We start from the raw sequence: 12,732 nt of genomic DNA, 5'->3' as shown, positions 1-12,732 counted from the left end.
TAATTAAATTGTTGAATGGTGGGTTGAATAAATTATTATTTAGGTTAAATATTTTATTAGATTAATTAATTTGTTATAAAATTAAGTTAGTTTATAAAACTAAGGAACCTATAATTTTAATTTAGGTTAATTAATTATGTTAATTAAATAAAATTAGCGTAATTTATTATTAGCTAATATACTTAATTTGAAATAATTAAAATAAAATGATTTGTTGTTTATGTTGGAATCGAATATGTATTGTTTGCTTGCAGGATTTCCCTGAAAAATGGGTGATGCTCATTTTTAGGGGAAATGCTGCCGGATTTTCGTTAAAGATATTATATCTCTTAGAAAATTTAAAAAAACGTATCTTGATAAAGTATTAATTTGTATTGTTATGATAATCTGATCCAAAACTATTAATGTAGGTTTGTTTCTGACAATTGCTGATAGCCGCTGATCATAGCCATTGTTGTTTGTTTACATAGCTTATCTCCTATTTATTGCGGTTCTGCTCTTCAACAAGTAAGTATTACTGCATTTTTGTATTTCATTTTAATTAGTTAGAGTAAATTGAATAACTGTGCAATTTAATTAACAAAGATTTTATTCACACCGAATAAAATCTTACCTAGCCGTAGAAACCCGTCCCGTGTGTTCAAGAGATTGAACGACACGGGATTGTACGTGTGTACAGTTCGTAAAACTGCTGTCGTCTGCGTAATTTGATCACGAAAAAACATATATGTATGGATATGGTATAAAAATATTCGGTAGTTTTCTGGCGTATGTTCTCCGGGTGGCTATTTAATATAGGCTGTGTAACGCTTATTCCTTACGGAATATATAATTAGCGTTACACACCCTATATTATGTAATGCACCTGGGGAACGACGCCGGAAGGCTGCCGAATATTTTTTCCGTATTCATGCATATATCGTGATCGAATTATGGGGCGCCAGTTTTGCGAATGGGATAGGACCCTACCCTTTTAGCAGTCAATTACATTGACTTTGCTACTGAGCTTATGAACCAGTACCTAATTGTACGTCCTCCAGAAATGAATCCAGACCGCAGCTGGATGTATACGAGGCATGACAGAGGCTTCCTGCCGCCAGATTTTTTCCCTAATCTTGAAGAGTTCGTGAATTTTGCTGTGCAACATCCCGAGTGTATGAATGGAGAAGAGATAAAATGCCCCTGTTCTAGGACAAAATGTAGAAATACGAATTTTCGAGATGTCGAAGTTGTGAAACTACATGTCTTGCAGTCTGGGTTTGTTCCAGATTACTATGTCTGGATTCACCACGGTGAGGTGAATGTCCCTCCTGTTGTTCAGCAGCCGGTTAATGAATACGATTACTATAATGAGGGAGGGGGAGATTTAAACTCCGGTCAGAGAATGGTTATTGATGCTGCTGGTCCTGAAGTTTTTGAGGAAGAGACCCCGAATGAAGAAGCTCAGAAGTTTTTTGATATGATGAGTGCGGCAGAAGAAGAAATATGGCCCGGAAATAGCAGACACTCACCCCTGTCCGCATCTGTTGAAATTTTGGATATTAAGTGTCGACATCAGGGGTCGATATCTTTAATTGACGACACCTGCCGTTTATTACAAGAACTGCTTCCAGAGAACAACAAAATGCCGAAAATTTTTGCTAATATCAAGAAGCTGGTGAAAGGTCTCGGGTTGCCGGTTGAGGTTATTGAGTGCTGTTTGCACAACTGTATGATTTACTGGGGGGAGGACGAGGATTTAACCCACTGCAAAGTTTGCACATTTCCTCGGTGGAAACCTGTTACGAAAAGCAATTCGGCCAAAAGAAGGGCTAACGTTCCTTATAAAAAAATGTTTTATTTCCCTTTAACTCCGAGGCTGCAAAGGTTGTACGCTTCCAAAGCCACGGCTAAACATATGACATGGCACGCTGAACATGAAATGGAAGACGAGAAGATGTGTCATCCTTCTGACTCTCCGGCGTGGAAACGGTTCAGTGAGTTGCATACAGATTTTGCTGATGAAACAAGAAATATCAGACTAGGCTTATGTACTGACGGGTTTCAACCATTTGGTAGTTTTGGAACACAATATTCTTCCTGGCCAGTCATTGTGACGCCGTATAATCTGCCTCCAGGCATGTGCATGAAGGATGAGTTTATGTTTTTGACAATACTTGTCCCGGGACCTGGAAATCCAAAAGACCAGATGGATATATTCCTGCAGCCGTTAATAGCGGAGTTGAATCAATTGTGGGAATCTGGAATTCGGACGTATGACGTTCAAAAGAGGCAGAATTTTCAAATGAGGGCGGCGCTTATGTGGACAATTAATGACTTTCCCGCTTATTCAATGTTGTCTGGGTGGAGCACATCAGGAAGACTGGCATGTCCGCATTGTATGGAAAATACCGAGGCATTCACGTTGCCCGATAGTGGTAAACAGTCCTGGTTTGATTGCCACAGAAAATTTTTACCTACGGGCCATCATTTTCGTCGGAATGTTACTGAATTTCGAAAAGGCAAACAAGTAAAGCACAAATTTGGAGGTGTGAGGACTGGAGATGAAGTATTAGCAGAGGTTGACGGTCTGGGGTTTAAGAGGGCTTATGAGACAGATGCTAAGGCTACGAATGCTGATCTATCTAAAGGCCGTGGTTGGAATCGAAAGAGTATCTTTTGGGATTTACCGTATTGGAAGACAAATGTAATCCGGCATAATCTCGATGTCATGCATATTGAGAAAAATGTATTTGACAACGTTTTTAATACCGTACTCAATGTACCTGGTAAGACGAAAGACACGGCAAAATCTAGGGCAGAGTTGAATAAGATTTGTGATCGTCCCGGTCTAGCACAAGATCAGGAAACCGGTAGATATCCAAAGGCTTTGTATGCTTTGGACAGGGATTTAAAAAAGATTTTGCTCGAATGGATTCAAAAGTTAAAGTTTCCGGACGGTTACGTGTCCAACTTGTCAAGGTGTGTTGATTTAAACAGTTTGAAGATGATGGGCATGAAAAGTCATGACTGTCATGTCTTCATGCAACGACTTTTGCCAATTGCTCTCCGTGAGCTTCTTCCGCCCGAAGTGTGGGAACCTTTAACAGAGCTAAGTATCTTCTTCAGAGAATTAACTGCCACATCGCTGAAAAAGGCAGATCTTGAGAGATTGGATCTTGATATCCCGAAGATACTGTGCAAGTTGGAACGTATTTTTCCACCGAGTTTTTTTAATTCGATGGAACATCTCCCGGTACACCTTCCATACGAAGCTATGATGGCAGGACCTGTTCAGTATCGTTGGATGTATCCGTTTGAAAGGTACTACATCTACAGTTCTATTTCATCGATCGAGTGGTTGGTACATGCATGAACTAATTATTTGATTATGCAGATACCTGAGAAAACTCAAAAATAAGGTCTCGAATAAAGGCAGAGTGGAAGGAAGCATCAGCAGCGGATATTTATTAGAGGAAACAGCGAAATTTGCATCTTTCTATTTCAAGGATGGTGATCCGATGCTACCATGTCGGATGCAAAGAAATGAAGTTTGCGAAATGGACGTTGATGATGATGTCGACAGATTATCCATTTTCAAACCGAAAGGGCGACCTATAGGTGCTTTTCGGAACAGATATCTGGATGATGCTGAATATAATGCTGCCCGAAGCTATATCCTTCTGAATTGCACTGAAATCGAACCTTTCAGAGAGTATGTCTTCATATCCACATTTAAGTTCAATATTGAAGAATTTTATACAATTTGTCTTAATTCGCTCGTATTGTTGTAAATAGAGTTTTTGAAGGCGAGTTGTATGAAATCAACCCCGAAATCACACAGACCGAAGTTGTAGTCAAGTTGGAGAGTGAATTCGCCTTTTGGTTCGAGCAATATGTAAGTATTTATGTTGTTTTATCGTCGTAGTTGTATATATTATCGTGTTGACCCGTATAAATAATTGTGCTACAGGTGAAAGACCAAACTGTCTGTACCAATCCCTATATTCTAAGTCTTGCAGAAGGACCGCTTAGATCGGTCAAAACATTCAAGGGGTATTGTGTGAACGGGTTTAAATTCAATACTGAAGAATATGGAGAGGATCGGGTTACAATGAATAGCGGAGTTTGTGTAAAAGGATCACTCTACGGCCCGGCTGAAAGCGACTTTTATGGAGTGTTGACTGACATTATCGAGTTAGAGTATCCAGCTCTACCGATAAAAAGGACGGTCTTATTTAAATGTAATTGGTTTGATCCTACGAAAAAAGTTGGTATGTTAGCCCATCCTCGGTATAACATAGTGGATGTTAATCACAGAAAGAGGTACAACAAATATGAACCCTTCATTTTAGCTGAACAGTCCGATCAAGTACATTACTTACCTTATCCTAGCAAAAGGCGAGACAAAAAAGACTGGTGGGCAGTATGCAAGATAAAAGCTCGCTCTGAGATAGACATGCCTGAAACAACTGTTCCAGCTTTCCAAGATGATAGTGCAGATCATCTGCTCGATGTCATAACAAATGAAGAACCGACAAATTTAGTTGATCCGAATGGCGAGGCGGACGAGGCTGCATTACACAACCCTCCATTAGTAGAGACGGAAGATGATTATCCACCATCTTCATCAGACGATGAAGACATTGGAGCGGCAGATAATATAGAAATTGCATGATTCGTTTAAGTGTCATTTATGTAGAATTTTGACTTTTATTTACATTTGTTGATGTGGTAACTTTATTTTGTTAATAAATTATGTGTTATGGTTTTTATAATAGTTGTGTTTATTTTTTTCTTGTCGAATATTTTTTTGTAATCTTTTTTGCAGATATGAGAGGTTCAGGTGGTTCTTCTGCCGGCCGAGGCCGCGGTAGGGATACAGTTCAGGGACGCGGACGTGGACGCGGCGACCCAGAGCAGGATGCCCCTGAGGACTCGGATCCCGGGGCTGAGCAGCAGGTGCTAGCTGCTAGACCTGCGCCGCGGAGAGCGGCAAGACAGCCGCAACCACAGGGCCAGCCACCAGCGACGGACGAGACTGGGAGGGTTAGAGTTACACCAGATGCTGCAAGGTATGATTGACAACTTTTTTTTTAAAAATAATTTAATTTAAAAATTGTGAAAACTAAGTGTTTTTTGTAATGTGCAGAGAAAAATTACTGGATAGCAGGAACGACAGCGGGACAGCATCTAGGGCGATTTTGCCCATTTTCCGATCTAGATGGTTTGCTGAGGGTTCCTCGTGGAAGAAGATTACAGCAGAGCATAAGGGCTTCTACTTCGAGGAGTTCAAGGTTGTTAAATATTTAAAATTTTAAATATATGTTTAACTTTCTTTTTGATTTCTAATTATATTTATTTTTTAATGGTTTGCAGAAGGGTTTTTGCTGGGACCCGACCTACCCTGAGGATCTGATTAGAGGGGTCTTCTACCGACATGCGGGCAATCGGTATAAAGATACTCTCCACAACATGAAGCCGGATAAAAAAGAGGGCAGTGTTAGTGCTGATACTTGGGCGTCATGGAAGCGGGACTGGGATACTGCTGAGGCTAAGAAAAAGTCCGATATAGCACGAGCTAATCGGATGAGTGAGCCGTCCGGAGCTGGCACCGGACCTGTTCGACATACCGCAGGATCGCGATCGGCTACGAGGCATAAGACAGTTATGGTATGTTTTTAATATTAATAATCGTGTTAAATATTTTGTTTATCTATTAATTAATTTGTTCATTTCATATAATAGACTGAGGAGCTTGGTCGAGAGCCCACTTTGGCTGAGTTGCATGTTCGGTTGCACCTGACCAAAGCAGATCGGACTGTCTTTGTTGACAAGAGATCAAAGGATAAAAATGTAAGTTTATTTAACCTTAAGTGACTGTTTAATATGACTTATATATAACTTTAATTATATAGACGTTGTTTATAGGATGTTTACGTGTTTGTTGTGGGTGTTGTGATTGCTGTTACTTATAGTTGAACAGAGTGTCTGTAGTTTTTGCAGGATGTCCCTGAAAAATGGGTGATGATCAAATTATAGACAAAATGCTGCCCAATTTTAGTTAGAAATGTAGGTTTAACTAATTTAAAAATTTGTATTTTTTAAATCTCAGGACCGTTTTCAGGCAGAGCTTGCTGCAGCAACACAGTCTCAGGCAGCTGGAGAAGGGAGTTCGTCGACTCCAGAGCCGATCGACGAGAACGAGCTGTTTTTGTCTCTCGAGGCAGTCAAGAAGCAGCGAGTCTACGGTATTGGATCGGCTTCAGCATCCTACATCGGCCAGAGCAGCGCTAGCCGATTGCGCCGCGGCGGATCATCCCAGCAGGGGAACGTTAGTATTGAGGACATAGAGCAGCGTATTGCTAGGGAGGTTGAGGAGCGGCTCGAGCAGCGGATTCGTACTGTGGAGGCGGGTTTCGAAGAGCGGGTCGAGCAGCGGATCCGTACTGTGGAGGCGGGTTTCGACGAGCGGATCCGTACTGAGCTTGCGCGGCTGATGACTACACTCCCACCCGAGTTACGCCCGCAGTTCCCACCACCCCCACCCCCTCCTGCTGATGACACCACCAGTTTAGAGTAGGCTTCTGATACACTTGGACATATTTATGTTTTTTGTTCGTATACTTTAATATTAATGTTTTTTGTATGCTTTTTGACGTTTATATATATATATATTACGGATTTGGTTATATATATTTATTGTTTCTTATGTATGTGAATGGTATATTTAACAGGTCTAACGAATAACAGAAAAAATATGAAAATAAGCCGTAAAAAAATAAAATTTTGCCAAAAATAGGTAATTTAGCGACTACCTGGTTTAACTTTAGCGACGGATTTGCCGTCGCTAATTAAACATGACACGACTGTTTCTTGCAGTTGGCGACGGAATTTTCCGTCGCCAATTGAAAGAAACAGCGACGGAATTGGCGACGGAATTTCCGTCGCTAACTTAGCGACGGCAATTCCGTCGCCAATTCCGTCGGGAAATTGGTCGGTTGGCCGACCAATTTCCCGACCTCCTGCCTCCAACTTACCGACGGAATATTCCGTCGGTAAGTTGGCGACAGACAGTCTTTTGGGTCGCTATTACAATTAGCGACCCAAAATTTACCGACGGACCGAGTCCGTCGGTAATCCGTCGCTAATTGTAATTAGCGACGGATTTCAGGTGTTTAGCGACGGAAAAATCCGTCGCTAAACACCTGTTTTCTAGTAGTGTGTACGCAACCCAGCGTGAAAATTGTATCAGTAATGTCGTTCCATTTTATCATATTGTATCAATAGTACAACACAACAACTAAATGATAAAAATGTTGTTGTGGCATTCTATTAGGATTATAGATTCAATTCCTCTACAAACGTTACCCCTTTTCAGTTATAAGAAAAACTATGCAACGCTTCTTTAGTAAGTAATTATTTTGTCATTTGGATTATTTCGCTTACTTTAAAATTACTTTAAGAATGAAAAAAGTTATGACCGCCTCGTTTATCTCTTTTTTTATTTCATTATTTTTTATTAAAATAAATAATTTGATCACTGTCTATTATCTTATTGATTGTCAGTGGATTATTTCTTCCATTTAGCTTAGTATTAAGTTCTTTTGTTCAATTAACATAGATTTCATTTTTATTTTGTTGCAAAAGAAATATTTTCTTAATATGAATGTTATTCTCTTTGTGGATTATTATTTCTTTATGGATACATATATTTATAATTTTTATTTTATGATCCTTTAATGAGATATATGAAACATTATAGTATAAAAGTAATAATTTTATGATGCTATCAAAACTTGAAAACAATCTAAAAAATTCAAAAATAAAATTCTAAAATGTATAATAATAAGTTGGGAAAAGGCTCAACAATGGCTCTAATGTTGTCACTCAGTCTCTTGTAGTCCTTCCATGTTTTTTTAGGCTCAATTATGATTTTTATGTTGCTAAAACCTACAATTTTTCACCCCTCCGATGTTAACGTTTTAAATAATGTCTTAAAGAGGAGTGCAAAATTTAGGTTTTAGTAACATGAGGGTCATAATTGAGCCTCAAAAAACATAAAGGAGGCAACAAGCGACTGAGCGGCAACATTAGGGTCATTTTTTATCCTTCACCCTAATAAGTTTGTATATGATACTTTGATAAGTAACAAATATAACAATTCAATTTTTTGTGGCAACATGAACCTTATAATGCTTCACAAAAATTCAACTAAATTTGACTCATTATAACCCTAAACATTCATATTATTTTCGTAATTATTCCTAAAATATATTGTGTGAGCTTAAGAGGAGCGGAAGAAACTCTTTGGGATGTGTAAATAGTTGAAGCCATGATTTAATCAAAATAAGGAGGTCAAATAATCAAAAAAGGCCAAACCATTCATAAATTTCATAAAAGTTTAAACCTTTCAATTTTATCCAATTTATCTTGAAACGCATGATTTCATTTCAATAATGTCCAACTATGTATTTTGTTTATGTGGCACCTGCGTGGCGCTTATGTGGCAATGCCACACGTCAGCGTCACATAAGTAAAATTATATAATTGAACATAATTGAAACGAGAGTATGTGTTTCAGGATAAATTGGATAAAATTGGAAGGTTTGGACCACTGTGAAACTTTCATGAAAGGTTTGACTTTTTCGAATTATTTGGCCAAATAAGAATAAATTGGATTTCTCCAATTACAAGCCCATACTCATTTTGGTGGATTCTAATGATTTTCAGTTGGTGTATCTTCTAAATTTTTTGAAATAATTCACGCCTTAAATAGGTCACCAACTACTAGATAGTATTAGATAACCAGTTATTTCGCTTCTTTACTTGGTTTTACAGTTCAATTGCTTTGCTTGACTGTGACTGTAACCTTTCCCTCTACAAGACTGATGTGGATTGCGGATCAAGAATTTGTTAGTAACCAAACTGCACATACGTGCATCATCAGAACAAGCAAATGCAAAAGAAAGTGAGCTATTCTTTAGGAAACTTCAACTTTCCTTTCTCTCAAATCTCATAAAACTAACCGTTATGCCTAGTTATTATGAAAGGCGCTTCAAAGCACCAAACAGTCGTAATACTAATGGCTGAGGCACGTGGTGATAGAATATAGAAAAATTATAAATATATATTTTAAAAGTAAAATAAAGAAAAAGAAGTTAAAACTCAATGAGCTTAAGTAATTTGAAAATGTAGTTTAGGTTTAGAATTTTTATGTTTTGAAGTTTTAGTTAAAAAAAAGTATAATAGAGGATGCATCAGTGTGATAAATATTCAATAGCGGGCTGAGATTAGGAACTATTTTTTTCAATTTTCAAATAAGTAATGAAAATTGTCCTAAATTACCAAAGGCATGCATCAAGAGCACCTCTCTAGGCACACGCCTTTTGGAATGCACCCGCCTCTCGGCGTATGAAGCTAGCCTCTTGCATGAGGCGCGCGCCTTTGATAACATTAGTATAATGGAAATAAATTAATTCTAACCAAACATTCATAAAAATGATTTTTCAGGTAATTTAGAGGTAGAAGGTGTGAGTGAAGGAAAAGATTGTTAGACATAAGTTGCTCTCTTAGACTTTTCAATTACCTGTCAAAAGTCGAGTGTAATGCTTTTTTACAACAACTAGTCAATCTGCTTACATAAAAATGTTATGCTCAAGAACAGAATCGTATGAAAATTACGTCAAATATAAGCAACAACAACACCTCATTACCTCTGAAGCTTCTACACTGCAGATTTTTGAGAACTCGATGACCACATCAAACATTATCTTCTGTACAAGTAATTTGGCAGAGGAAACTTCAGGCTTCGTGCTACCTACAATTCATTTAAATAAAATGGAGATAATAGTGAAAATACACTTGAGCAAACAATGCAAAACGATAATAATATTGTATAGTAAGCAAAATGGAGTAGAAATAGACTTCACGAAATCACACCTAGAATAAAAATGGGCAAACCGCAGTGGGGAAATTAAAAAGTTACCTTTAACGCCAGGTCTTCAGAAACTGAAGACCGATACCGAGTTGAACCCTCCAAAGGGCAGCTTCCTCCTTTAACAATAAAATTTGCATTACAAAGGCTAGCTAGCTGCATTAGAACATCAGACATCAGTCCACTATCCCCATTCTGAACTCTTGGCACATGATTTCCTTCAACTTCTTCTTCTTCTTCTTCTTCATCAAGAGAATCATCTACCACAGACGATATACATTGAAATATAGCTATTAGCCTCTCCAATGGGAAAGTTCCAGGTCCTTTCAAAAGCAACTCCTGTTCCGCAGCTTCCTTGTTCTCCATCGACTTCTCGGAAGCCCTGAGCAAAAAATTGAACCAGCAAAACATTTGTTAAATCGGCAAAAAGATTACTGCTATATAGTATAAACTATAAAGTGCCAAGTCTTTTTCTAGACTACAAGTGTCAGATAAATGCTCCAAAAGGCATGAAGTTACTTTTTCCATCAAAACAGATGGCCATTTTTGTAACTTAGCAAAAGTTAACAATCAGTGAAATTTAGATTAGCTAATTTATAAGCCTATAACAGCAATTCATAGTTAGCAGAGCTAACTAACAAAAACAAAATATGTAAGCATGCATATGCTACTGATAAGAGATACTAAGCATACTTCCTCTTCATTTGGATAATAATTATGAGAAATGGACAAGTAAATGTACATTCTATCATAAAAATGCAAAAAATTAGGTTTCAGCTTTATTGTTTGAATAATTATCTATTTCTGAATTGTGATGTGACAGCAAAAATATTTTTTCCTGCAAACTTACCCTTAAAAACTCGGAAAACTATCTAATTACGTACCAAAATATCAAAAGAAGGTAACAAGTAATCTATCAGACTGTCAATGCACTTACTTTCTCTTACGTTTGCGACTATCTGAACCCCCAGTTGAATCAAACATGGATGCATCAAGAGTAGCTGGATTTCTTGATGCGAGGAATGCTGAAAGAAGAAGATACTTTGCAGAAGTAGACATATGGAAATCTACCTCAGAAAAATCTATACCTCCTTCCAACTTTCCTATTTGTTTTTTCAGCTTTTTCTCCTTATTGGATTCAACTTCAAGGGAAGACCTAGATGGAATCCAGAATATCTCATTCAAAGAAGAGGTAATATATGGCTGAATAAGACTGAACAGTTTTCTCTTCATTTCTTCATTAGGTACAATTTCCAAATCACTCAAGGGTTCACAATATTTTCTAAATAATGATGTAAAAACAGTTGATAGCTCATCCACTCGTCTGGTAGTTCTGCAAAATGGCTTCAGTACAACACTGTTGACAAAAGGCAAAGACCATTTAATAGTCCGATAATACAGAGCAAAGATCAGAGGGGAAAGCATAAATAGAAAGAAATTGTGTACTTACTCAAGAAAGGAGGAATAGAGCTTTCGATTTGCTTGGTTTCTTAAGAATATTTGGCGAAGATCTTCTTCCGTGTATTCAGGAAAATAAACAGGAATAGGTTCTAAATATCCCAAATTGAAATAAAAAGTATCCGGAGAAGTATTACTTATATATATAACTCCCACTTCGGGCATCTTCAAAATATCATACAGATTAAACAAGAAAGGCAATAAGGTTGAACTCTTATCCCAATTTCGAACAAGCTCGAAATTATCAAAAATCAAGTACAGCATATTACCATTGAGCAATTTCCTTGAGTTCCCCTTAAGTTCATCAATGACACCAGCCAAAGCATCACGGAGGAAGTTAACAAAATCAGATGGTTTTTCACAACGTTTCAAACTCGAATAACCATTACCCTCATTCTTCGTATGAAACGACAGCTGATTGACAATACTTTCAAACAAGATACGGGGACTATAACAAGTCCGGAAGCTCACATAAACAAAAGGTCGATTAAGATGTCTAAAAATCTGAAGAATAACACTGGTTTTTCCAGTAGAGGAACCTCCATAAACAAACAACGGAAGCATAGGGGAGTTCAATGGACCAAAAAGACGGACTAATTCAGAAATCTGAGCTTTTCTAGCAGGAAAACTTGATAGAAGATCATCAAAACCGAGATGTTCACCTCCGAATACAAGATCATTGAGAGTACGAACATAAGATTCATTATTTTTAGTTTTATCAATCTCATTGCCTGCAGTAGTAGGAGATGAACAAGAGGCTCGAGTTGTTCTTCTTGTAATTAGTTGACTACTATTATTATCATCTTTACCCATTTTCTTTCAACAGTAAGCAGGACTCAATTTTTTCTTTGAGATTAATTATGGCGTTTTCTTTTAGCAAAAATAATTGACTTACAGCAACGACAGTTCCGTTTCAAAACGACATACAAATAAACTGAAGAAACCTAATTAAACAGACGTAATTCCGATATGACGACAGTTTAAGGTTTATCAAACTTCAATTGACAGATTAAAAACGTATTGCAGTTCATATCCAGTTTCTCAGCGAACAAGCAATCAAACGGAGGCATAACGGTGAAAAGAATTAAAGATAATGAGAGATCGATTACCAGAGAGGATGACAGAGGAATAGAGAAACGTCGTTTAATTTGCAGTAAATGAGGAAACGAAACCCTAATATCATTAGGTCTAGAGAGTGGAGAAGACAAGACTGTGAGAAAAAAATATTCCCGCCAAATGAGCTGCTATCCCTTGCAGTTACAAATTTACCCAAAAATGCAGTAAAACCATCTGCAATCAGTTTTAGCCGGCGATTTTATTTTTACAAGAAGAGTATTTATTTTATAATATAAAATATT

General features: G+C 37.5%; 3 protein-coding genes across 3 annotated transcripts; 2 read left to right on the top strand and 1 right to left on the bottom strand.

Moving 5' to 3' along the window:
* Positions 1-482: 482 nt before the first annotated feature.
* LOC126685956 (uncharacterized) lies at positions 483-4,969 on the top strand. Its single transcript, XM_056106452.1, has 4 exons — positions 483-3,303; positions 3,377-3,694; positions 3,778-3,877; positions 3,953-4,969. The coding sequence occupies exons 1-4, from the start codon at positions 1,010-1,012 to the stop codon at positions 4,655-4,657; spliced, it is 3,417 nt and encodes a 1,138-aa protein (XP_055962427.1). The 5' UTR covers positions 483-1,009; the 3' UTR covers positions 4,658-4,969.
* LOC126687936 (uncharacterized) lies at positions 4,813-6,671 on the top strand. Its single transcript, XM_050382489.1, has 5 exons — positions 4,813-5,054; positions 5,132-5,276; positions 5,359-5,652; positions 5,728-5,835; positions 6,095-6,671. The coding sequence occupies exons 1-5, from the start codon at positions 4,813-4,815 to the stop codon at positions 6,560-6,562; spliced, it is 1,257 nt and encodes a 418-aa protein (XP_050238446.1). The 3' UTR covers positions 6,563-6,671.
* Positions 6,672-9,527: 2,856 nt separating this feature from the next.
* On the bottom strand, positions 9,528-12,698 carry LOC126654058 (origin of replication complex subunit 5). The gene is made up of 4 exons (XM_050348101.2): positions 11,367-12,698; positions 10,854-11,273; positions 9,968-10,298; positions 9,528-9,799 (listed from the first exon to the last, which is right to left on the bottom strand). Exons 1-4 carry the CDS (start codon positions 12,185-12,187, stop codon positions 9,749-9,751), a joined length of 1,623 nt encoding a protein of 540 aa, XP_050204058.1. The 5' UTR covers positions 12,188-12,698; the 3' UTR covers positions 9,528-9,748.
* Positions 12,699-12,732: the final 34 nt, after the last annotated feature.

Source organism: Mercurialis annua, linkage group LG6 (assembly GCF_937616625.2).
Source record: "Mercurialis annua linkage group LG6, ddMerAnnu1.2, whole genome shotgun sequence".
Lineage (NCBI taxonomy): Eukaryota > Viridiplantae > Streptophyta > Magnoliopsida > Malpighiales > Euphorbiaceae > Mercurialis > Mercurialis annua.
The sequence above is the reverse complement of the archived record's forward strand: the minus strand, read 5'-3'. Positions and strand labels throughout refer to the sequence as shown.